At 40.9% G+C, this 26,829-nt stretch overlaps 1 protein-coding gene across 1 annotated transcript; it reads right to left on the bottom strand.

Moving 5' to 3' along the window:
* Positions 1-233: 233 nt before the first annotated feature.
* LOC117490102 (protein NLRC3-like) lies at positions 234-20,154 on the bottom strand. The gene is made up of 13 exons (XM_034139688.1): positions 20,096-20,154; positions 19,376-19,510; positions 18,368-18,541; positions 13,282-13,320; positions 13,085-13,137; positions 11,078-12,893; positions 6,565-6,738; positions 5,271-5,444; positions 4,608-4,781; positions 3,928-4,101; positions 3,055-3,225; positions 840-883; positions 234-669 (listed from the first exon to the last, which is right to left on the bottom strand). Coding segments are annotated over exons 2-13 (3,120 nt in total). The 5' UTR covers positions 19,501-19,510; positions 20,096-20,154; the 3' UTR covers positions 234-667.
* Positions 20,155-26,829: the final 6,675 nt, after the last annotated feature.

Below are 26,829 nucleotides of genomic sequence, written 5' to 3' on the forward strand. Positions count from 1 at the left end.
CTAAAATACAGCCCCGTACAGTTAGCATGCAGAGGGACATTAGCTGGACCAAAAGCGCTTTTTTTAAGTAGCAAGAGGGCGACTTCGAAAACAGGGCAAAGGTATAAAAGATGCAGGATTCAAATTCAAGCACTTTTCAAGCATTTTCAAGGTGCATTTTCAAGCTGCTTACTCAAATGATTATTTCCCTACCTCACATTCAATCAGATGTTCTTTGTGCTATAATCCAAATGTGTGTTTCGTGATAGCATTCTACATGAGGAGGAAAAATTAAAGAAAAATAAAATAATTTCAAAATGAGTGACCCGTCTGTAAGTAGACCCGTAAAACCTGGCTGAGCCAATAATAATACATTCTTGATTAACATGTGTGAGCTCCTTAGGTTGGCAGTGAACATAAGGCTCTCCCAGGTTAGGCCAAAGGGGGCATTATATGCACACACATACTGTATCAACTCAAAGGTGAATTTTCCTTCACATTGAATCAGAAATCAGAAATGTCAACTTCCAATCAGTCTTTGAGCTCCTTGAGTTGGAAGAGCAAACCAACAACCTGCACAGAACACTGCACTGAGTCATCCAAGGTAAGGCTACACAGCATACGGCCTGTTAGGGAGTGTCTTTCAGTTCCTTGAGTTTGTCCGTGAGCTGTCTCTCCAAAGTCCAAACTCTGTCAGGAGAAGGAGAGAGAGAGAGAATGATGATGATGATGATAAAACATGAAGAGAAGCAGCCAGAATGATGAAGAGAGAGAAAGAAGAGTGTTGTTTTCCTCTGAGGTCATGCTCCATTAAAGAGTTTCATATCTGGATGAATGGAGGATATGGTTTCAGTACTCACAGGTCTTCTGGATCTTGGCTCTGATCCTCTCATCATCTCTGATCCTGTAGAGATGAACACAATCCAACAGTTTGAGATCCAGTTTAAATAAGTGTTAGTTCTTTGAGTCAGCTTCAGAGTCCTGATCTCATGCTTTACATCCCATCATATCTTCTCTGCAAACACTACGACTGCCTGCCACAGCTCTCAGCTGCTTGACAGGAAGTAAACCAGTCATTGGTCTAGAACAGGGGGGGTCCAAACTCTTTTCCCTGAGGGCCACATACAGAAAAATATATAAAGGTCTGGGCCGCTCTCTAGAGGTATGTTGCCTCATGAGTTCAGTTATAAGTCAGAAAACTCAATCAAATGAAGGTAAAGGATGCTTGTTACTTGAAGATGCTTTAAGAAACAACAGCTCTCAGCTCTCCAGAGGGTTTACTTTATTCTGTTAGCAGCTCATTCCTTAACCTGTTAAGTCCTGAGCCTGTTTTTCAGGTCTCAGGCTCGAAAATGACATGCCCAGAACAAATGACCATATCTTCCCTTCTAAAAGGGTTAAATTAATAATCTTTATTCTCAAAGTAATGATAAACCTGTGAGTTGGATGTAGAAAAGTCAGAATCAATATAGATGTTTTTATTTTAAAGAAAATTCAGATTGAACATAGTAAAAAACTGTAAATGATAGTGTCCGTCCAAAGATTCATTTTTACTCATAGTGAAAACTACCCTTGGATGATGGGTTAGTAGACTAAAAGCTTTAGGAATCCAAAGTACAACATATAATAAGTACCCTGTATCAAGATTGATGCAAAACAAGTGACATTTGACCTTTTTAGAGAGGTTTAGCCAAAAGACCCCACTTCTGGGGTCATTTGGGTGGATTTGACCTATCTCTGGCCCCCCTTGCTCGATTCTGATGAATGAAATCTCTTTATAACCGCTAGAGCCAATGGAATCGAGGGAAAGTTCTATACACACCAAAACGTTAACAAATAAGGAGTGAGAGTGACGCGTTACCAAAACCGGAAGCTGCATACACTCTGGTGGCTACCATTAGCAGCTAACTTTTTTAATTTTTACATAAAAATGGAATTATGGATTATAAATAATTTTTCAAAGGCACAGGTACATTATCAACCTATGGATCAACAGTTGTAGCATTTTTTTGTTTTTCGTTTTAATGCCATTGAACACGTCTTTTTGACCTAATTCACAGCTACGGTGAGACGATCTCCCGTTAAAAGCTCCGTAAAGGTACGTGTTGTGAGGTCTGTGTTTGCTTCCCCTGTCGCAAGTTCGGATCGCTCAGTGATGATACTATACCTAAATAATCTGTGGAGTCTCAGCTTTAATTTTTCTCAGCGGATATATTGTATGTGCAGCTACGATAAGTAATAAGGGTATTTTTATCTTGAGTTGTGTGCTAAAGTGCTTTAGCATTTTTTCGCTTAGTGCTAATTCAGAGGCTTGGTATTACCCTTGTGTTTTGTTTTGGTAAAAATGGTTCATATCTTCAGTTAGCTGAGATTCTTCCCGTTAATCTGGTGCGACACATTAATAGTTTCATAAATGTTAAGAAGCCCTGAGACACAGTCTCGAAAAAAAAACGGTGGGAGGGGTCCAATGGGGGGACCGCCGTGCTTAAGAGGTTAAAGCAGGATCTTCAGATTGATTATAATCACAGGAAATATGAAGGTTTATTTCACGCTTGTTATAAAAATAAGTTATTGGGCTTTTCTCTTATCAAGTTAGATGTGTTAGAACATGTTTTCAGCTTTAATTGACTGCATTTATTTTAAAAGTGGGATTATGAACACATGAATACTACTGAGTAATATATGTGTACATATATATTTAAGAAGTACAATACAAGACAAGCACAAGTTTCATTTGTGGGTCATATTTCATTAAACTTTCAGAATTTGCTGAGGGCGGATTCAGAGGGCCGCATTTGGCCCCCAGGCCGCAGTTTGGACACCCCTGGTCTAGAAATTAAAAACATCCCATAAGAACAGACCACCTTTCCCACTCTTCTGTCAAACCCCATATGTCTGTTAGAGAGTTGATTACTAAAGTGTGGCTTTGCAGGTTCAGCTGGCCTTCTATAGTTGATGGAAGAATGAGAGAGCCTGCAGTCAGTGGGTAACATCACTGATCTGTTTCCCCAGTGAGAGAAACACCTCCCTGTGGTTCATACAATACTGCTGAACCAGCAGAGACCCCTTACTGACCTGAGGTTCTCCAGTCTGCAGTCTGGACTCTCCAGAAGATCTCTCAGCAGCTTCTCATCTGAAGCCTTCAGCTTGTTGTATCTCAGGTTCAGATCTCTCAGATGGATGTTGGACTTCAGAGCTGAGGCCAGAGCAGAACAGCTGATCTCTGACAAACTGCAGCTCATCAGTCTGAATAAAGAAAACATGATGAGGATCCAAATCAGTTTATAATCAGATGTTACTCAACATTGAAATGAAAGGGAACAAAAAAACATGTCTTCTTCAGAAAGTCAACTTTATCCTGTAAAACTAATATTACTTCAGATGAACTTTATTCAGACGTTATTGTTTACTAAATATTAAAAACATGGATTTACTTTTTACAACTAACATCTATTACAGTTCCTTTAAGAATCAGTCAACATTTAAGTTTGCAGTTTTTAATTTAGTACAAGAACAACAAATACTTATTCCCCCCCCTACACTCACTCACAGTCAATCCACATGATGTAAACAATCATAGGCTCTCGGAGTCACATAAGTGATTGATGTTTTGTGAGTTAATTTGACTTATTTAAGTGTTTCTGGTAAATGGTCTGTGCCACGAGTTGTTTGTTTAATGTACTGATTATTATTTGGGGTTAAAGATACAGACATTTTATGTTGAAAGTGAGTTGGTTGATTATTATTTTTCCTTTGTGAACTTCAGTAGCTAGGTCACCGGGCTATCCCTCTGTTTCTGCGTGTTTAAGCATATCATTTTTTGACAGCTGGCTATATTAAATATTCCTCTGTCTGGCGCCCAAATTACATTTATTCGTTCAGGGATAACACGTACGCTACAAATGAAACATGAGATCTCCAGCAGTAACAGAGAGTCAGTGAACTGACCTGAGGGTCTCCAGTCTGCAGTCTGGACTCTCCAGAAGATCTCTCAGCAGCTTCACTCCTGAATCCTGCAGAGCATTCTGACTCAGGTCCAGAACTCTCAGATGGGAGGGGTTGGACTTCAGAGCTGAGATCAGAGCAGAACAGCTGATCTCTGACAACCTGCAGCCCCTCACTCTGAATAAAGAATACATGACGAGGATACAAATCAGTTTATAATCCAGTCAGATGTTCAGGTCTGAAATGTGCAGCTCATCATTACTGCGTCCTAATCAATGATCTTTCCCTGAATTACAGAGACTGTCATTCTGTTATTGTGGATCATCATTATATCAGCCTTCTGGTTATTATCTGTGAAAACACGTCTAAATGATGGGAACATTAACATTTCTATGTCAGAAAGTAAACTTTATGTAAAACTAATATTAGTTCAGAGGACCTCTTTATTCAGACCATTTACTAAAGAAAACATACATTTACTTTAACAACTAACAGAGGAAGAATAATAGTTACTTTAGGAAACAATCAACTGTTATGATTGCAGACTACATTTAGAGACATAAACATATGAACAAAAGAACATTTACAACTGAATGGATGTAAGTTAATGATGTAGAAGAATCAGGTTGAATAACTAATGAAACATGAGATCTCCAGCAGTAACAGAGAGTCAGTGAACTCACCTGAGAGTCTCCAGTCTGCAGTCTGGACTCTCCAGAAGATCTCTCAGCAGCTTCACTACTGAATCCTTCAGAACGTTCTCACTCAGGTCCAGATCTCTCAGATGGGAGGGGTTGGACTTCAGAGCAGAGATCAGAGCAGAACAGCTGATCTTTGACAAACTGCAGCTCCTCAGTCTGAATAAAGAAAACATGATGAGGATAGAAATCAGTTTATAATCCAGTCAGATGTTCAGGTCTGAAATGTGCAGCTCGTCATCACTGCGTCCTAATCAATGATCTTTCCCTGAATTACAGAGACTGTCATTCTGTTATTGAGGATCATCATTATATCAGCCTTCTGGTTATTATCTGTGAAAACACGTCTAAATGATGGGAACATTAACATTTCTATGTCAGAAAGTTAACTTTATGTAAAACTAATATTAGTTCAGAGGACCTCCTTTATTCAGATCATCTACTAAAGAAAACATACATTTACTTTAACAACTAACAGGAAGAATAATAGTTACTTTAGGAAACAATCAACTGTTATGACTGCAGACTACATTTAGAGACATATGAACAAAACAACATTTACAAAAGTATGGATGTAATATATTCATGTAGAATAATGAACATAAACATATGAGATCTCCAGCAGTAACAGAGAGGCAGTGAACTGACCTGAGAGCCTCCAGTCTGCAGTCTGGACTCTCCAGAAGATCTCTCAGCAGCTCCACTCCTGAATCCATCAGATCGTTCACACTCAGGTCCAGACCTCTCAGATGGGAGGGGTTGGACTTCAGAGCAGAGATCAGAGCGGAACAGCTGATCTCTGACAAACTGCAGATCTCCAGACTGAATAAAGAGAACATGATGTAACTTTAGAAAACAATGTTCCTGTTTGAAATAACTCCAGGTTTAATAATCTGATCAGAGTTAAACAGGGTTTTAAAGGTCTCCTATCTGCTATCTTTAGGCATATATTATGGTTCTCAGATTTATAACAATATATAAAAACATCTCTATGATGTGTTTTCCTCAAAATACCAAACAGATCATGCATTTTAGAAATCCCTCATATCCCTCTGTTCCAGCTGTTAGAGAAGAGCAGGTTCGGGTCCTTAGCTTAAAAAAAGATGAGGGGGAGCTAATGCCTGATCAGAATTCTCCCAGCAGAAACTCAGCTAAATGCTGCCGTGACTAAACTCCACATCATGTTCCAAACCACATCAAGGATTCTCTCTGAAACAGTATGGAGCTCAAACTCTTTCTCTCTCAGGTTTACCACAAGGTGACTTCCTTTTGATTTCCTGCTTCTTCACACATACTCTCTCCAGTACAGGTTAGCTCTGAGTGTTAGCATGCTAATGTAAACACACAAACCATATTACTTCCAGAACACGTCTCATTGTTTCTGACAGCAACGTTTCTGATTGGCCCGTGGGTGTAAAGCCCGCCCACATTTTAGTAATGTGGTCATGACGCAGCAAATCTGGATCAGCTCCGTTGTTCCCCCGTTTTTAGAGATGTGTGTACGGAGGAAAAGAGAGAGGGGTTTATTTCGGACACTTTGAGAGTCTCCTGACACACCGGGGACACACCGGGGACACACCGGGGACACATGGTGATGTAGAGAAGACATCAGAAAGTGCATTCTGCATGATAGGAGACCTTTAATGTCAGTGATTATGTAGAAACAATCCATTGATGATCTGGAACTTTAACTTTGATCAGATGTTTAACAACTCCTTCATCTCCCTCACAGCTCATCAGTACTGACAGCATCTCCACTGACTCATGGAGCACAGAGTGAGTCTGTGGAAGCTCAAACACTCTCCCTCACACATTCACCTTCTCTTTGTTACTCTGATCAATATGCAGTCATTAGCAAAAATGGAAAAAACAATTGAAATGTATTTGTTCAAATTCAGAAAATGATAAATACAAACAGATGAAGTTCAGTCAGTGAACTGACCTGAGAGTCTCCAGTCTGCAGTTTGGACTCTTTAGTCCAGAGATCAGCAGCTCCACTCCTGAATCCTTCAGCTTGTTGTCACTCAGGTCCAGATCTCTCAGATGGGAGGGGTCAGACTTCAGAGCCGAGGCCACAACTTCACAGTGAGCCTCTGAGAGTCCACAGTTATAAAGTCTATAATAACACATATATTACAACATGTGTTAATAAAAAAGAGGAAACATAATGACCTCAAGCATTTGATGAAAAAAATATTTGACATATGTTCTGATAAAAATGTCAATTATAGTGTTCGTCTAAAAAAAAAAACATTACTTATAGTGAAAACCACCCTTGAATGATGGGATCACTTTTGAACCTTTAGAGCCAATAAAATCGAGGGGGAAGTTCTTAAATCCATCTAAACATTACCTCTGAGGAGTGAGAGTGATGCGCACGCAGTTTGCCCAAACCGAAAGCTTCGTTACACTCTATATGAAAAATACTTTTTTTGCCATAAATATGATGATGGATTAACAGTAATCATTTCAAAGTGACACAGAGACATTGGATTAACCTTCAGCAGCGTTTTCATCGTTTTAATGCCATTGAACACAACTTTTGATCAGAAAACGTATTTGCCGTTTTGGCTCCGTAAAGGGAAGTTGTGTGTCTTTACTGGCTTTTGCTGCGGTGAGTTTTGGTCACAGTGATGATACTTATACCATTGGAATCTGTGGAATCTCAGCTTTCATATGATATCTAGTTTTTGCAGATCCGATGAAGTATAAATGATTGCTACCGTGAGTTCTGTGCTAAGAGCGTTAGCATTTTTTCGCTTAGTGCTAATTCAGAGGCTTGGTATTAACCTTGTGTTTCGTTTAGCTAAAAATGGTTCGTATCGTCAGGTAGCTGAGCTTCTTCCCGTTGTAACGATCAACTATCAAAAATAGCTGTGTTAATTAAACGCACAAGGGGTCCTTGAATGAAATAATATTATAAAAGGCAAACCAGAATTGTTAACGCCCAATATACTCCTTAAACAAAATAAACAGAGTCAGATTTCATGCATTGATCCATTATATTGACAATTTTCCAGCCAAACAACACAAACAAAATTAAACAGTCCGCTCTGCGATACACCAAACTTGTCTTTACTGCCTAATCCAGGCCATTATTGTTCATTGCTCCTGCGCCCGTCTGCGGCAAAAACAGAAATGTTTGTAGGCCTATTCAGGCTATAATCCACAAAAAAAAGGAAACGCGAGGACCGGCATGTCCCAGAGGAGCGATCTCACCCGGTGTTTGTAGAGAATATCTCTCTTTCTGAGCGTGTCCTCTCCACGGAGACGTGCTTCTTGGTCGGTCGATGCAATATCCACAGATTCGGTTTCTTTCAGTTAACTTCCCCGTTGCATTTATCCATATATTTACATGCTGAGGAAATTACTATATCCCGCTGAATACCAGCCATCGCCACACACACTTCCTCCTCCCGTGAGAACCAACCCTTGACATCCCGGTGACGCACCCACTATAAAGGCTCCGTGCGTGCTGCGACAGGTTAATATGTAGATGAGGCTTAATGACACACACCCCCAAACCATACATAAAAGTGGACATTTAACAACTGTAGTTGCGAGGATAATACACATGTATCATAGTTTTCATTTCATTTCAATATAAACCACATGCCTTAACCTTTTCCCCTGCCACTACAGTTTATAAGAAACACTTAGATCAATCTGCGACCGTCACACCGTTAAGTGGGTATGACACATTAATAGGTTGTTAAATGTTAAGAAGCCCTCCCAGAATACGTAAATCTATTCCTCAAAGATGTAGACTTAACGCTGGACTGACTCTCCCAAACTTCCAATTATATTATTGGGCTTCACACATACACATGATTTCATTTTGGTCAAAATCAATGCATCCTCCATGGTGTAAGTTAGAGGCACAGTCTTGTGGCTCATCCTCCGCAATGGCGCTACTTACCTCTTCTATTCCCACCAACCTGGCTATACATTAACCCTGTGGTGAGTTCTACTCTTAGAATCTGGTACCAATTTAGGAGGCATTTTAAGTTTACTTCTGCATCCACTTTAGCTCTTTTATTGGGAAACCATTTATTCCGACCTGCCTTATCTGATCCCACTTTCTCTGTATGGCATGAGAAGGGCCTGAGGACTTTTAGAGAGCTTTATAAGGATAATACTTTTCGTAGTTTTACAGATCTATCAAGTGGATTAGAACTCCCACAGTCTCACCTTTTTCGTTATTTCCAAATTAGACACTGTACCAAATCCCTGTTTCCATCCTTTCCCTCTCTACCCCCAAATCAAATATGGGATGAGGTTCTTTGTTCTGATCCCCTTCAGAAGTCACTTATTTCCAAAAATGTATAACAAACTCCTGACCGATGACAGCTCACACACCACTAAAATCAAGGCTGCCTGGGAGGCTGAGCTGGGTGTGAACTTAGATGATCACTGGAAGGACACTGCTCTTAAAATGATTCATACAAGTTCATCCTGTGCTCGTCTCACTCTCATACAGTTCAAGGTGCTGTACAGGGTTCATTTCTCAAAGGCACGACTGTCACCAATATATCCCACTGTTATTGACATCTGTGATAAATGTCAAGCCTCTCCCTGCAACCTATCCCATATGTTCTTCTCCTGCCCATTAGAAGTTTTTTGAGGATATCTCAAAAATACTCTCGCTCACTGTGAAAGTCTGTCCACATATTGCCATATTTGGGTGCCCAGAAGATTATAATAGATACAACTCGGGGCAATTGGAAATTCTGGCATTTACTTCGCTATTGGCAAGACGACTTCTTCTTCTTCACTGGAAATCCAAAAAAGATGGTTTACTAGTAGCTTTGAACTGTGGTCCCTATCAATGTACCAAATGTCTTTAACCTGTTAAGCCCTGAGCCTGTTTTTCAGGTCTCAGGCTCGAAAATGACATTCCCAGAACAAATGACCATATCTTCCCTTCTAAAAGGGTTAAATTAATAATCTTTTTTCTCAAAGTAATGATAAACCTGTGAGTTGGATGTAGAAAAGTCAGAATCAATATAGATGTTTTTTATTTTAAAGGGGACCTATCATGCAAAATGCACTTTTGTACGTCTTTTCTACATGAATATGTGTCCCCGGTGTTCCAGGGAACTCACCAAGTGTCAGAAAACACAACCCTCTCTATTTTCCTCCATACCCAAATCTCTAAAAAAGGGGCTGCAACGGATCTGATAAAAACTGATCCAGATTTGAACACTGTCCTGACGTCAGGACAGTGGCGCCACGGCTATTGGGCCAACTCCACCAATCAGGAGGAGACAGCCACGGCCATTGCCGTTCGAAAGCGCTGGATACGCTGTAGTACATATGCCAGGCCTGTAGGTGGTGCTGTTCTCACAGAATCACCCCTTGCAAAAACAGAGCTAACATTTTTCAAATTGAGCGAAATGAGGCATGGTATATAAAAAGTATAAATATGCCTTATATAGGTATGGTCCTACACTATATTATTCAAATATAGCATGATAGGTTCACTTTAAAGAAAATTCTGATTTTACATAGTAAAAAACTGTAAATTATAGTGTCCGTCCAAAAATTATTTTTTACTTATAGTGAAAACTACCCTTGGATGATGGGTTAGTAGACTAAAAGCTTTAGGAATCCAAAGTACAACATATAATAAGTACCCTGTATCAAGATTGATGCAAAACAAGTGAAATTTGACCTTTTTAGAGAGATTTAGCAAAAAATTTTTTTTTTTCATATCTCTGGCCCCCCTTGGTCGATTTTGATGGTTGACACCTCTTTCTGACGGTTAGAGCCAATAGAATGGAAGGGGGAGGCCCCCACACACACTCATTGTGAAAACAAACAGTGGGGGCTTCGCGCATGCAGGTTTGCACCAGAGTGAAGCGATCTCTCGCTCTGACATCTGGAAACGAAAAAACAGTTTTATTGCTTATGGATTATCAGAAATCATTTCAAAGGGGGCACAGATACATTGGATTAACCTATGGATTAACTGCAGCATCGTTTTTTATCGTTTTAATGCCATTGAAGACCAGTTTTGACCAAGGTAAGCCATGTTAGCGTTTGTAGCTACCTAGCGCCACATGTTTTGATGTACGTTTTCGTTTTTAGCGTCGCAAATGTTTATCACTGAGTGTTGAGGTGGGCAGCCACAGATTCTGTGTCTCCAGGCGATGCTAATCGATGGGTTGGCTGTGCATCTAGGATAAGTAATAAGGGAGTTATGAGTGAGTTTAGGTGTAGTGATAGGTTAGCATTTTTTCGCTCGTGGCTAACAATGTTAGCATTGTGTTTGTTTTTTTGATATTTTTAAAAAAAAGATCAGTTAGCTGAGTTTCTTCCCGTTACATGGATATAAAACATTCATAGTTTATTAAATATTAAGATTCCTTAGACGTTGTTTCCTGCAAATGACGCGTTTATCCGCCCGGTACCGGGGGGGCGGTGCGTAACAGGTTAATCACATCTGGACTTACTTGGCCTTCCTGCAGTTCCTCACAGCTGGAATCAGTCTCTGTTTCCCCTCCACTGATGTTTTGTACTTCGTCAGGTCCAACTCATCCAGAACCTCCTCTGACATCTGCAGCATGTAGGCCAGAGCAGAGCAGTGGATCACAGAGAGTTCCTTCTCTGATCTGTTCTCTGACTTCAGGAACTCTGTGATCTCCTGATGTACTGAGTGGTCCTTCATCTCTGTCAGACAGTGGAAGATGTTGATGCTCCTGTCAGGAGAGATTTCATCACTGCTCATCTCCTTCAGGTTATTGATGGCTCTCTGGATGGTTTCTGGACGGTTGTCTGTGCGACCCAGCAGGCCTCCTAAGAGTCTCTGGTTGGACTCCAGAGAGAGGCCGTGGAGAAAGCGGACAAACAGGTCCAGGTGGCCATTTTCACTTTGGAGGGATTTCTTCATGGCTCCCTTTAGGAACACATCCAGGGATGGGTAATCCTGATCACTGTTTTTACTGTTCTTATAGGGCCAGTCTTTCTTCAGGAAGTCCTTCAGTACCGCTGTGTCTCTGTTGGTGTAACAGTGCAACATGTAGACTGCAGCCAGAAACTCCTGAATGCTCAGATGAACAAAGCAGTAGACTGTTTTCTGGAAGATCACACTCTCTCTTTTGAAGATCTCTGTACAAACTCCTGAGTGCACCAAGGCCTCGGTGATACCAAGACCACAGCGCTCCAGGTCTTCTTGGTAGAACATGATGTCTCCTTTCTCCAGATGTTCAAACGCCAGCCTCCCCAGCTTCAGAAGAACCTCCCTGTCAGCCTCCGTCAGCTGCTGTGGACTCGTCTCATGTCCCTCTTCATACTTCTGCTTCTTCCTCTTGGTCTGGACCAGCAGGAAGTGTGAGTACATGTCAGTGAGGGTCTGGGGCAGCTCTCCTCTCTGGTCTGTAGTCAACATGTGGTCCAGAACTTCAGCAGTGATCCAGCAGAAGACTGGGATCAGACACATGATGTGGAGGCTCCTGGAGCTCTTGATGTGAGAGATGATTCTGCTGGACAGGTCTTCATCACTCGATCTCCTCCTGAAGTACTCCTCCTTCTGGGCATCAGTGAAGCCTCGTACTTCTGTTACCCTGTCCACACACTCAGGAGGGATCTGATTGGCCGCTGCAGGTCTGGAAGTTATCCAGACGAGAGCCGAGGGAAGCAGCTTCCCCCTGATGAGGTTTGTCAGCAGCACGTTGACTGAGGACTGCTGTGAGACATCAGACACAACCTCATTGTTTCTGAAGTCCAGAGAAAGTCTGCTTTCATCCAGGCCGTCAAAGATGAGCAGCACTTTACAGACAGCCAGCTGCTCTGCTGTGACCTTCTGTAAGGTTGGATGGAAAACATGGAGCAGCCTGAGAAGACTGTACTGCTCACCTTTGATCAGGTTCAGCTCCCTGAAGGAGAGCGGGATCACCAGACTGACATCTTGGTTTTCCAAACCCTCGGCCCAGTCCAGAGTGAACTTCTGCACTGAGAAGGTTTTTCCAACTCCAGCGACTCCGTTGGTCAGGACCGCTCTGATGTGAGTCTGTTGGTCAGGTAAGGCTTTAAAGATGTCCTGGCACTTGATTGGAGTGTCATGGAGGGTCTTCTTCTTGGAAGCTGTCTCCAGCTGCCTCACCTCATGTTGGGTATTAACCTCTTCACTCTGGCCTTGTGTGATGTAGAGCTCAGTGAAGATCCTGTTGAGGAGGGTTTCACTTTGATCAGTTCCTTCAGTCACACGTTCACATCTCCTCCTCAGACTGAGCCTATGTTCATCTAAAACCTCCTGCAGACCACTATCTGCTGACAGAGAAGGAAACAGGAGAGAATCAGGAACATGCTTTTGAGAATCTAACAATAAAACTAATAAAAACAGAATGAGTTTGAATGTTTTATAAACATTGTAATGTCTATGTTCTTCAACAGAATACCTAATAAAACAAACAAATGAACCAGGAAGAGGAATAAGACGCTGCATGAGTTCGGCCTCTTACCTCGTACAGAGCTGGTCTGACTGGCTGTCTGCAGGCCAGCTCTGGTTCTCGGTCTGTTTCCACACTGGGGACAGGAGGGGTCTCCTGATGGAGGTCTCTGCTCCCAGTATGAGGTGATGCACTGTCTGCAGAACCAGTGTCCACAGCTGGTAGAGACTGGATCCTTCAGGACGTCCTGACACAGAGCACAGCTGGACAGCTGCTCCTCCACAGGAACACCACTCTTCCTCTTCCCTCTGTGGAGATGAACACATCCTTTACAGCACTTTACTTTAGAGGAGCTGATTCTCACCAAAGGCACAACAAGGGGGCAAATTCTAGTTTGATATTTAAAAAAAGGTCTATATAATATACCCTTGTGATCAGGTAGATAGCTTACACTTCACATGATCATAAAACCAGAGAGCATCCTGTCTGGATTCATGACCCAGAGGAGCACATGTTCCCTGAATCTACACACACAGCTGTATTAACCTGGTACACTATAAACCCAACTTGCATAGAATCTGCTGTGAATTAATAGCAATAAACATATGGAAAGGATGCCTAAATAACAACAGAATGATACTGATTTGTAAAAAGCCTGAGTTAATGCTTTGTCAGGTCTGTCTCCAACACAATGAGCATAGAATGAGACCGGTTTGATTAAAGCTAGGCTAACATTAGCTGCTCCATCCTCACTCAAAGTAACTTCATGTAGTCATAAGTACAGCAGTCACTATATTGTTATCACCACAGTCAGCCTCTGGTTTATACAGGAACATGAATAACCCTGATTGAATATGAGCTGCTGTAGAGCTCTGTTCTCCTCTCTGGTTCCCCTCAGACCGTCAGAGACCACAGGAGCACAATCTCAACTCTGACAGGTTTTTGTAACAGAGCGTCACTAACTTTACACTCAAGATGAAATGTTTCACGCTGCACGAATACGCAGGTGACATGAATTTAACATTTTCACTTCCTTCCTGTTGAATGGCATGGATCTCAAGGTTCAAGGTTCTTTATTGTCAATCTGACATAGCTACAGAGTAATTATGTAGTTGAAAATCTTATGTCACAGGCTTCTCCAACAATGCAACATAATAACATAATAACAATAAGAGCAAGAGCAATACAAAAAGAAAAATAGTTATAAAATAAAGTGATGATGATCTGGGTCTTTGTATTGACTCTACATGTGATATCACAAAACACTGTTTTATCTGCTAATGCTAAACACAACTAGCTCACCAGGTTATCACTATTATTAATAAACATCTTAAAAAGACATATCATAGACATGCCCAAGTAGTTAAATAATGTTTTGGACGATATATTTAGTTTTTAAATCAGAATTTATCAACATTTTTGCTATTTAAAACCATTTTATACACAGATACAATGATAATATATTTGCATATTGAAATATCCTTAGATAATGTTAGCTTACTCTGCTGCGTTTGTCCTTTACAAACTGCTCACATGATATCATTAACCTGTTAAGCCCTGAGCCTGTTTTTCAGGTCTCAGGCTCGAAAATGACATTCCCAGAACAAATGACCATATCTTCCCTTCTAAAAGGGTTAAATTAATAATCTTTTTTCTCAAAGTAATGATAAACCTGTGAGTTGGATGTAGAAAAGTCAGAATCAATATAGATGTTTTTTATTTTAAAGAAAATTCAGATTTTACATGTAAAAAACTGTAAATTATAGTGTCCGTCCAAAGATTATTTTTTACTTATAGTGAAAACTACAGTGGCGAACCGTCAGGGCCTTCAAGGTATTCAGAGAATACCCTGGAACACTCAGATAAAACAAATGTAATTACATAAATAAAATGTAATAAAATGTATATAAAATGAATAAATGAGAATCGTATGTGTGTTGTTGATCTGTAATATTACAGAGTTACGTTGATTTGTTTGTCCTTCTCGGACCATGCACTACGCATTTCAGTGGTTTTCTGTTAGAAAAGAAAGCAACCAATCAGGGGCCTCATTTATAACGCCTTGCGTAGGATTGACGTGAGAAGGTTGCTTACGTAGTACAAAGCAAAAAAATAGGTACAGACATTTTCCGACATTTTCCGATTCACAAAACATTGCGTACCGGCGAGGGAAGTGCGTACGGCACTTCATACGCCGGTTTCCCTTTATAAATCACAATCGACTCCAAATGCGGCGCAGCTTTTGCAGGCTTCTCGTAACGCCCATATTTGCCTATAAATAGTCAAAGAAACGCCCATTCATTCATTCATTCATTCTGACTGACTGCATGAAGAAGATCGCAGGAAATTACGACCGAACAGCTAAAAAAGACATCTCACACCGTGTCAGATTTTGGTTATTTTGGGGAGGTGGAGATAAATCATATTGTTTGGTGGATGCAGTTTGAACCAGAGTAGCAGCATGGAGGTCGGATCGTCACCAAATAAATAAATAAGTGGTCCGAAAAAAGTTAATGACAAAAAAAATACACATAACCTTCCTCAGGCAGTGTGTTTGTCCCGGGGACAGGAGACCCCCCCTTGATGAGAAACTGTAAGAAATGATCGGGGAATCCCTCCGGAGTGTAGTCATGACGACTGGATCTGAATTATTGTGTTGTATTTGGTGGTTTGTGTTCCAGCTGTCGATCAGCAACTATATATCCATAATCCACCAGTTAAAGGAAATACAATGTGTTGTGTTATATTAGCTGTACAATTTACCACATATGGTGTTCTTAGTTTCCATACCTCCTGTGTTTTACGAGCGACTTATCAAGTCTTGGCAAACGGCATAAAAACGATTAAACGTGATAGGATATAAAACCATGCTCGTATCTACAACCTATAGAAATGCAAAACGGCGTCAGTTTAGACGTAATTCTGTCCTCCTGCTTACCGCATCATTTATGAGAAAACATTTCATAACATTAACACAACATATTCGAGGTGGTTTTAAATAACATCCGTATTTATTTATTTCTCCAAGTTATGTTTTTGTGTGCACTGAGGAGTCTCAAACAGGCGTTTGTTTAATCATTTTAAGATTGGCTTTAATCAATGTTTGAAAATGAATTCTTCATATTTGATAAATGAGAGGTAACATTTTATTTATTTCCACATATTTCTCTCCATTCTTCCTTCTGCCAACTCGTCTCTCCCGTTGTTGTGCTTAGTGTGTACGCATGGGTTAGAGTTTGCGTGGAGGACCGCACATTTTCCCGTCAAGTTAGTATTTTATAAATCGCAAACATTGCGTAGAAACTGGCGTACGCCATTTTTTGAGCGTATATCCCTTTATAAATGAGGCCCCAGATCTTGTTCTGGGTCTCTGGGTAGAATATATCCTTCAACCAAGGTATTCTACATCCTTGATAGAATGCCCTGGCCGTTGCATTGAATGAGAGCGTACGTTTGGACTGACAGTTTGATCAACCAATCATATATTGATTTGTAGCCAATGGGTGTATTCTTTCAGAGTTTCCCTCGGTTCCAGGGTCCTCTAGAAGGCCCGCTAGTTAACTGGCTCGAGACAGAGATGAATGCGACGAAGCAATTCATGCCGTTTTATTTTATGCAACAGGTGAAGATGAAGTTGTTGCGGAATTGTTGTGAGTACCCTTTTCAAGACGACAAGTCAGTGAAAAGACGGACATTATAATGCCGCGGAGGGGGGGGGGGCGGCGGCGGCGGCGGCGGGGGGTGTGTATGTCTACAGAAGGTCCAGTTGTGATAGACACGGTTCGCCACTGGAAAACTACCCTTGGATGATGGTAAGGTAGACTAAAAGCTTTAGGAATCCAAAGTACAACATATAATAAGTACCCTGTATCAAGATTGATGCAAAACAAGTGACATTTGACCTTTTTAGAGAGATTTAGCAAAAAGAAACCACTTCTGGGGTCATTTGGGTGCATTTTCCATATCTCTGGCCCCCCTTGCTCGATTTTGATGGTTGACACCTCTGTTATATCAAGTCTTGGACCTTCTCAATATAACTATAATTTAAGTACAGTTTCCAGATATTGGAAGAGGCCCATGAGTCTCTTTGCTAATTATCAATGGTCTTTGCAATTAACAGCAGATGTACCCATGTTAAGTAAATTGGCAAAGGTCAGAGGAACTCCAAGAGAGGTCTTCCTCAGATATAATACAGTTAAAGTCTTGTTAGTTAGTGGTTCATATCCAGCATGCATTAGCTAAGAAACGATAAGGATGTTGGTGTGTGACATCTGGAACTTACATGTTGCTCTGATGTTGGTGCGTCCAAGTTTAGGAGAACTGACAATGTGTGTGCGTTAAACATGATTAGGGAACATGTTCGTGTGTCATTTAGGAAACCTATAAGTGTCCTGTGTTTCTGAATATTTGTGGGACCATTTCTGCGATTGGTTGCTCTTGAAGCAAGGTAATGTTTCCCCATTGTTGTTTGGTGGTGCGCAACTAAATAATAATGATTAATCTCAACTATTTCTGTGTTTGTGTTTCATTGATTCCTCTCTGTTTCATTCTTTCCTGTTGTGTGAGTACTGGACCTCCACAACACCTCTTTCTGACCGTTAGAGCCAATAGAATCGAAGGGGGAGGCCCCCACACACACACTCATTGTGAAGAGAAAAGGTGGGGGCTTCGCGCATGCAGTTTTGCATCAGAGTGAACCTATCTCTCGCTCTGACATCTGGAAACGGAAAAGCAGTTTTATTGCTTATGGATTATCAGAAATCATTTCAAAGGGACACAGACACATTAGATTAACCTATGGATTAACTTCAGCAGCGTTTTTATCGTTTTAATGCCATTGAAGACCACTTTGGAGAGACTACAGAGCCAAGGTAAACATGTTAGCATTTTTAGCTACCTAGCGCCACATGTTTTGATGTCCGTTTTTGTTTATAACGTCGCAAATTCGTATAATTCAGTGATAATGAGGGTACCCATCGATTCTGTGTCACCTCACGATGTGAAACGATGTCATGGATGTAGAGAAAAGATAAATAATAAGGTTTTGTGAGTGATTTTCGGTGCAGTAAGGTGTTAGCATTTTTCGCTCGTTGCTAATTCAGAGGCTCAGTGTTAGCATTGTGGGTGAAAAAATAAATAAATGATCAGTTAGATGAGTTTCTTCCCGTTACATGGATATAAAACATTCATAGTTTATTAAATGAACATGCCCTCAGACACTGTTTCCTGCAAGATGTTGCGGCAGTGCCCCGGTACCGGGGTCTCTCGGGCTTAACAGGTTAAAGAACAGTTTAATATATTAGATTACATCAAAACTGAATCCTCTTCAGGTCAGTTTACAGTAGAAACTCTTACTTTGTGTCTGAGGGTCCAGGTTCATTACTGAAGAATGGAGGGTCCCACATAGACTGGTCACTCTTCAGAGACAGGCAGCTGGGGACTGGAGACTCTGCTCTCTGTCTGTGGAAACAACATGTTTTAAACATCATTAGTTCATTCAGAGAGAAGTCTTTCTGTTTCAGCGTCATGCTGGTGAAAGGTTTTACATGTTTGTATTTGCTGAACCTAACACAAAGTCCAACATGTAGAGTGTGATAAAGATTTCACTAGTATATTATTTACCATCTCTGATGATGACAAGGAGCAAGAGTTCAATTCAACTTTCTTACTGTACTTTACTGAGATCATTCAAAATAAGTTTAATATATTAGATTACATCAAAACTGAATCCTCTTCAGGTGGGTTTACAGTAGAAACCAGGGCCGAATTCACCATATACATTGGGGGACACACATCCCCCCCAATATTCAGATACACTCAAAATGTCCCCCCCCCCCCCCAATAAATAGCAAAAATAACAAAAACTTCTTTTTTTTTTTTTTTTTTAAATAAAATTGCTATTCTATGACTTTTTTATTTTGGCTATTTGTATACTTGAAAATCTTTATTTTCTGTTATTGTGAACTTCACCAAAATGATATATTCTTTTCATATGTAAATTGGTTCCGCCTTGTTTGTTTATGCATACCTTTATTTTGTACCCGGGGGGTGTATTTCGCTGTCGCACGTCTGAGTCCAGCTTCAGTTAGCTTGATGCTCCAAGCAGGTCAGTCATGTTTTAATTTGCCCTCCATCAGTTCTGGTATCTTTTCTAGTTAGCCCTAAAGTAATCTATATTCTTTTTATTTGGTAATGGTAATGTTAATGAACCCTCCGGTTTAGCTTCTTTGTGTAAGTAACTTGTAGTTCTGATGTTAAAACCAAACTTTTCAGGAATAGTAGCTAACTAGCTGTGGGCTTGATTGAATTTTTGGTCCCCCCCAATGTTGACTCCATGAATACGGCCTTGGTAGAAACTCTTACTTTGAGTCTGAGGGTCCAGGTTCATTACTGAAGAATGGAGGTTCAAACATAGACCAGTCACTCTTCAGAGACAGACAGCTGAGGACTGGAGATCTGTCCTCTTCCTCATCTTTTAAATCACTCATCTTCTCCAGTCTGAGAGATAAACCAGTAACACTGGAGACACACACACACACACACACACACACACACACACACACACACACACACACAACACACACACACAACACACACACACACACACACACACACCACACACACATACACACACACACACACACACACACACACACACACACACACACATACATACACACACACACACATACACATATATACACACACACACACATACACACACACACATACACACTATATACGCACGCACACACACACACACACATACACACACACACACACACACACACACACATACACACACACACATACACATATATACACACACACACACACACACACACACAGTTAAACTACATGAAATCAGTCAGACTTCAGGCCGCCCTCCATTTTGACTGCGCTGAGCTGTCACATGTTATGTAACTCTGACGAATCAGAAAACAGGAAATAGTTTAAACACTTGCAGAAGTCTCAATGGACTCTAGGACGCAGATTGTTAACCAAGAAGTTATTTTCTGACATCCAGTAAAACAGAGTAAATAATGAATGTGTTAGAAAGCAGATCCTGGTGTTAACACTCACCCTGTTGTTCTCCTCCTGCTCCGAGCTGTAAAATGGTGTCTGGCAGTCTGACAAGTCTGACTTCACCTTCCCTCACCTGTCTGCACCTCCTCCCTCTGTTTCATAACCAGCCTCACCAGCTGAACCAGTTCACATACAGGGACTCTGTTCAGTGAGAGAGAAAAAGACATGCAGCTAAAGTTCAAGAAAGTTATCAAAAGGACACAACATCCACACATCAACGATATCATTAAATCTGCTTCATATAAAAAACATTGAACGGCGACTTAAATAAAAACACAAAGCTAAATTTAACTAATTTACAAGATGTGCCAAAATCAGGGCTGACATAGAGGGCTATGAGGCATTTTGGTATTTTGGGCAAAACACTTCACCCAACCCTGTATATATATATATGCCGTTAAAAACTGTGCAATATATACCTGGCTGCTAAATCCTCAGAACGGTTACAGGATGTGTATTTTGTAAATTGTATAACTTTTTATTTTATTTTATTTTTTATCATAATACTTTTTTCTGGATGTAACATATGTAACATTAAGCTGTCTGTGGCTCTTGTCTGCTGTAACAACGTAAATGTCCCCTCTGTGGGGCTAATAAAGTTTTCTGAATCTGATCTGATTGATGCTCAACAGCTCGCTTAACAGAACTTTGACGCTGGTATCAGTTTGGTTTCCCACCAATCACGGGAGTATTGTGTATAGAAAGTGATGAGTTATATTTCTCGAGCTACCTAACATCCATGAAGGCAACAACAGGGAGGGCTGTCACATGGATGTATAATAAGAACTGGACACAGCGTGGGAGGCGGGGTCTCGTTCTTCCCTATGAGAGCTGCTCATTGGCGCATGAGGACAAAATGGCCCAACTTTTGAGAGAGCGAAACGTCACAGATTACCCAGCATGCCTGGCTGTCAGAGCAGGAGTACCCGTATGTGCACCCATAGAGCATGCGCAGTTGCCCCTTAAGCCCCGCCAGATGCACATTCATAATGCAGAGGGAAATAACTCTCAGAATAACGTTATTAGCACATCTTAATAACAATAAGGGCTATACAAATTTAGAGTAGTTTATTTGGTTAAAAAAAGTATCCCCTGATTTACAGACGTCTCTTTCTCCATGTTAGTCAATGGGAAAAAGGATTTCTGGGCCCAGTGACGTCACGGACTGATACGGAAATTGTAGTACCGCAGTTTGGCCACAACGAATATTTTCCTCAGAGTCCGGAGCACTTCCTGGGGGCTTGGGCTGTCACTCAGGATGCCAAACTACTCTTTGGTAAGCCCCGCCCCCCCAAAGCCACATCAGGGCCAAAAGTCTGAAAGCGACAAAAACGGTTGAAACCTGAAAAAAACATGATATGAAACTGAAAAGAAAATTGTTTTGAATCTGAAAACGGAAAATCTGTAACTGAGAAAAATATTGATTCAAATATTAAAATATGTATAAAAGGAGTAGAGCTGTCTTTTTTAAGCTCGCTCCGACTTCTTTCTCTTTATTTTTTAAGCGAAAAAAGCGAACTATTCAGTCAGACAGCAATTTATTATAAAAGTAAAGCAAGTACAATTTCAAGCACTTTATCCAAAATCCAAGCACTTTTCAAACCTTGAAAACACCACATTAAATTTCAAGCATTTTCAAGGCTTTCCGAGCCCAGTCTCACAAAACAACGTGTAATAGCTACGTTGGTCCACAGGGCAAGACGTAGCATATTCACAAATAACCCTCTCAAGACGTGACATAGATACAATATGTGTTCATATTCATTTCTAAGGACCAGTGTCCATGTCACGTGATCGCAAACTTTCCCAGCGCAAGAAAAAAAAACACATGGCGGACACCCGATTTATTTTTGGTGGAAAATCCTAAATTGTAGGATAGTTTGGCGTTAAAATGCTTTTTGATTACATTTCTAGCGAGAAGTGTATATTGTACTTTCAGAGTCTACGTCCAGTGGATGTGTAGGATCCACAGTTTGATAGATATTACCAAGATTATTTGAGCTCCATGTTTTGTTTTACAAAATATTGTATCCACGTCACGTCTTGAGAGGGTTATTTGTGAATATACTATGTTTTGCCCTGTGGACAAACGGAGCTATTACACGTTTTTTGTGAGGATTTCCAGCACCCGTACGAACCCTGAAGATGGTAACGGCCAGAAGCAAAGATTGGGACATCTAGAGATCGGAGAGAACAAACAGTGGCAGTGTTTAAAAACCAAGAAGGGGACATCGAACACAGAGATGATATGAAGAGGAAACCAAGAAGGGGACATCGAACACAGAGATGATATGAAGAGGAAACCAAGATGGGGACATCGAACACAGAGATGATATGAAGAGGAAACCAAGATGGGGACATCGAACACAGAGATGATATGAAGAGGAAACCAAGATGGGGACATCGAACACAGAGATGATATGAAGAGGAAACCAAGACGGGGACATCGAACACAGAGATGATATGAAGAGGAAACCAAGATGGGGACATCGAACACAGAGATGATATGAAGAGGAAACCAAGATGGGGACATCGAACACAGAGATGATATGAAGAGGAAACCAAGATGGCCAAAAGACAAACAACCAGTGGCGGCCGGTCCATAGGGGCGCTAGGGGCGCCGCCCCACCTCTTCCCATATTGAAAAAAAATAAAAATAATAATAATTAAAATTAAAATTAAAAAAAAAAAATATGTTTAAAAAAAAATATATGTTTTTATTTTTATTTTTAATGAACAAGGTAAATATTATATAATTGGTATCAGTAAAATGTATAATCTACAATAAAATCTCGTTTAAAATTGTGTTACGATGTCTAAAGTTACTGATAAGTCACATGTTTCCTGCCTGGCCTTGCCCATGCACCTTCTCTCGTCTGGGCGCTAAGAGAGGAGCCTTCAACCAGTGCAGCATCAGCCACTAGCAGCTGACTGTTGCTATCTGTAACGTGTAAACTATGCCGCGAAAATATAATTTCAGCCAATCAGCGTCGTCAAAGATGACGGTCACCAGGCGCCAATGTCAGCGCCCAGTGCAGTCTGTGAGTAGTTTGGACAGTGACTCGTATCCGGTTGACGCAGTAGTTGATGAGGATGGCTTCGTGTGCAGGTGGAGTCTCCGGACCTCGGTCCCCGGCTAATTCTGTTCAAGAGCTAATCTCCAATCCTTTCGAAAGGAGAAGTTTGGCAGATAAATTGTTGCTTAAAGACCTTGCACCGGACCAACCCGATTTGAATATATCGCAGCAATCTCGTGAAAAAGACAACATTTATACACGAGGCTTCACAAGTAGCTGGTACACAAGAAAGGCTTGGCTAGCTGGATGCAAACAGGTAAATGCTGTCTTTTGTTTCCCATGCTTGGATATCACTTTATATGTAGAGAGGAGGTTTCCCATGGTTGTTAGAAGTTTATTAATAAGTGGGCATTTATCACAGAAGTGATTGTTCTGTCTCCACGTTTGTTGCATTGTCTGTGATGTATTTTCCAACGGTTATAGCTCCTGTTCTGTCCCAGCAACACTACACGGTTTGCAGCTCCACCACATTTTTGGTTTATCTTCGGTGTCGCTTAAAATCTGCTTCCCATCGGACTAAAACCTCCACGTAATCTGAAGACAGATACTTGAAGTTATTTAAACCTTTTGCAAACTTTATGTTCTTTCTTGCTCTAGCCTTGCCAGTTACATTGTACATAACACATATATTATCATTATGCTAACTGGTTGTTCGTGTTAGACGATGTAGCTTTTTTCATTTCTGAGTTATTGCTATATGTAAATAAGCCTGTTTGTAAATAATCCTCAGAGAAACAAAGAAAAAACACAATTTATGACATTTTGTGCTGTGGTTATTTTTTTTAAATTGCATTTATTCACAGTTCAGTTTGAAATGCTGTAGTGACTTGTATTGAACCACTTAAATATTTATAATTAATGCTACTGAAAAGATGCTATTAATTTTATATCTCACATGCAGTTCACTGTAAAGCTACTTGGTGAAGGTGTTGGTTCATAAAACATGAACAGTTTTAAGAAAGAAAAAAACAGACCAGTTCTGAGAACACAAATTCCTGGTAAAGTAGTAGATGTTCAGGTTGATAAATAATATTTTCCACACTGAAGATTATGGAGGTATTGATCAGTCTTCTCATATTTTTAAGCCTCGATTTCTCCTTTCCCCCCCCCCTCTAACATCACCAGAAGTCATCATTTAAGGGGTCATTTCTCGAAAACAATTTCCGGGGGGAAACCCCCCGGACCCCCCGGGTAGGTCACTTACGGTACGTCAAGAGCCCCACCAAAAAAAAAGACCACCGGCCGCCACTGCAAACAACGAATTGGTTACTGTAAACAAAACGAAATGTAGAGGTCCATAAACCAGGATGATGTTCAAAAGATCGGGACATCCAAAGATCGATGGTGACGTCCAAAAAAATGAGATGCAAACAATGATAAAAACCTACAGATATAAAACGATCTTTAAAGCGTATTCTACGGCTCATAACTTCCTGTCCAGAACAGCGTGTGAGGCTATAAATAGAGTAAATCAAGAGTGTGTCTCTGCCAGCTGTTGTGTACACACTGTGCCCACAGAGAGCTGCTGTAGACACACACACACACACACACACACACACACACACACACACACACACACACACACACACACACACACACACACACACACATAAATACTGCAGCACGCCTGAGTGTGATAATGTGTGTGTGATGTGTGTGTTCCCGAGGACACACACTTCCCAGCGCGTGGACAAACAGCAGCGGTGGGGCTGTCTCTGTTAGCATGATATCATTTAATAATGCTAATGTGACACGTCGTGCTCATCTCAGCCGACAGCAGCCACTGGAACTGAAGTCCTTAATGAAACAACCCACGCTGTTTTAATGAGTGTCACTGGGTCACACCGGAGGAATAATACTCACTCATAATATTTGATATAAATGGTTTCAGGAGTAATTACAAAGACGCTCTCATGATGACATAATGTCGTTTCACATTAATAAAAACATTATCATTCATTTGGAAATCAGACAGGTCTGTTTACGAGCTGATGTTATATTTCAGTGATTGTTCACCACAGAGGAGATTGTTGTGCGTTTGTATGTTGGGGGGTATTCAGGTGAGCTCCTCAGCACAGGTGCAGGTGGTTGAATCTGTGAGAGCAAACACACACTGTTTGGGTTTATAAATGGTATTCATAGCAAGAATGTGGTGTTCCTAATTATGGAGCGTCTAACTAAAACTCACAGGATCAAAGCGTGGTGATGTTGAGTGGCACCACATATATATATCTTCCTTTAGAGGAATTATTATGTTATATTTTAGTGTTGCGATGGATAGTACGGGAGCAGGAACAGCAAAGAGAAATATAAGAGATCAAAGGGAGGTTGATGGAGAGCCAGGAAGAACTCGTTTATCCAACAGTTGGTTTCTCCTCCAGAGACTCGGTGTGTTGGGAGGCTGACAACCCTTTTTGGCAACACTTTATATTAAGGTACACGTATCAATCAGTTGTTCATTAACATGCCTATTAGAGCCAAAACGACTCGCTTATTAGGGAACACATTCTGAGTTAGAAATACCTGATTTTAAGTAGTTTAGACACAATTAACACTTATAGTTTCATGTCTTGTTACTTAAGAGTAGATCATATTTGTTAAGTGTTATTATGAGAGAATGTCTTATCAGGCCCATAGTGAGCATATTGAGACCCTAACTCATGAACAACAACTTCCATACGTACAATCAATCAGCACTAATCAGAGGGTTATTGAGGAAAAACTCTCAACTAATGGATTATAACTTGTAGAATATGGTCTTGTAGAATAAGGCATTAATAAGTGTTTTATAATGACTACTAAAGAACCAATAAACTGCTAATATGCATGTTAATGAACAACTAGTTGATGGTGAACACGTGTACCTTAATATAAAGTGTTACTATCACTGTTGCCCCTTTCTGTTTTTGCTGTTGGTTGCTATCTATTTGCCAGATCCCCCCGTCGTCAGAACGTGTTGTTAACTGTCTTTCTGGGTTTCCCAAACATCTCCTGTGAGTCTGTTTCACCTGCTTGTGTTTCCTGTTTCTCTTCCCTCTAGTTCCTCTGCCCAGGTGAGCTGCGTTACGGCAACCAGGTTCAGACGAGCACCTGGAGGAGGAAGGGGTTCAAAGCTCAGTAGAGCGAGGGTCTGCCTCTGTCCAGGATTGATATGTGTACCCTTCACATGGTTCATAGTAATACATCCTTTGGGTTTGAGGATTTTAAAGTGTCTTCTGTGTCGTGTTTGGGTCAGTGCTGGCATGTTGTCAGCCCCATAGGGCGTAATGGTGCCACACCAAGGTCAAAATGTTTTAAAATGTGTGTTAAAGAGCCCATGTCATGCTTTTCCGGTTATTACCCGTCCCCTTGTGTGTTATGAAGGTTTTTATGCATGATGTCATGCCGTACCCGGAACGAAATGGACCAATCCGTGGAGCCGTTACGTTACGTCCGCGGAGCCGTTACGTTAAGCCCCCGCTGATTGGTCCAAATTGACCAATCCACGGACTTCCTCACACACACATCTGTGTGCAGGGAGCAGGCAGCTCAGCTGATTTCTCCTCCCTGGCTGCAGGCTGATAACAGCCAGTGGGATCGCGGCGAGAATTCTCTCTGCAGACCCATTCTCTCTGCAGACCCATTCTCTCTGCAGACCCATTCTCTCTGCAGACC

The sequence above is a fragment of the Trematomus bernacchii genome, unplaced genomic scaffold (assembly GCF_902827165.1).
Source record: "Trematomus bernacchii unplaced genomic scaffold, fTreBer1.1, whole genome shotgun sequence".
Lineage (NCBI taxonomy): Eukaryota > Metazoa > Chordata > Actinopteri > Perciformes > Nototheniidae > Trematomus > Trematomus bernacchii.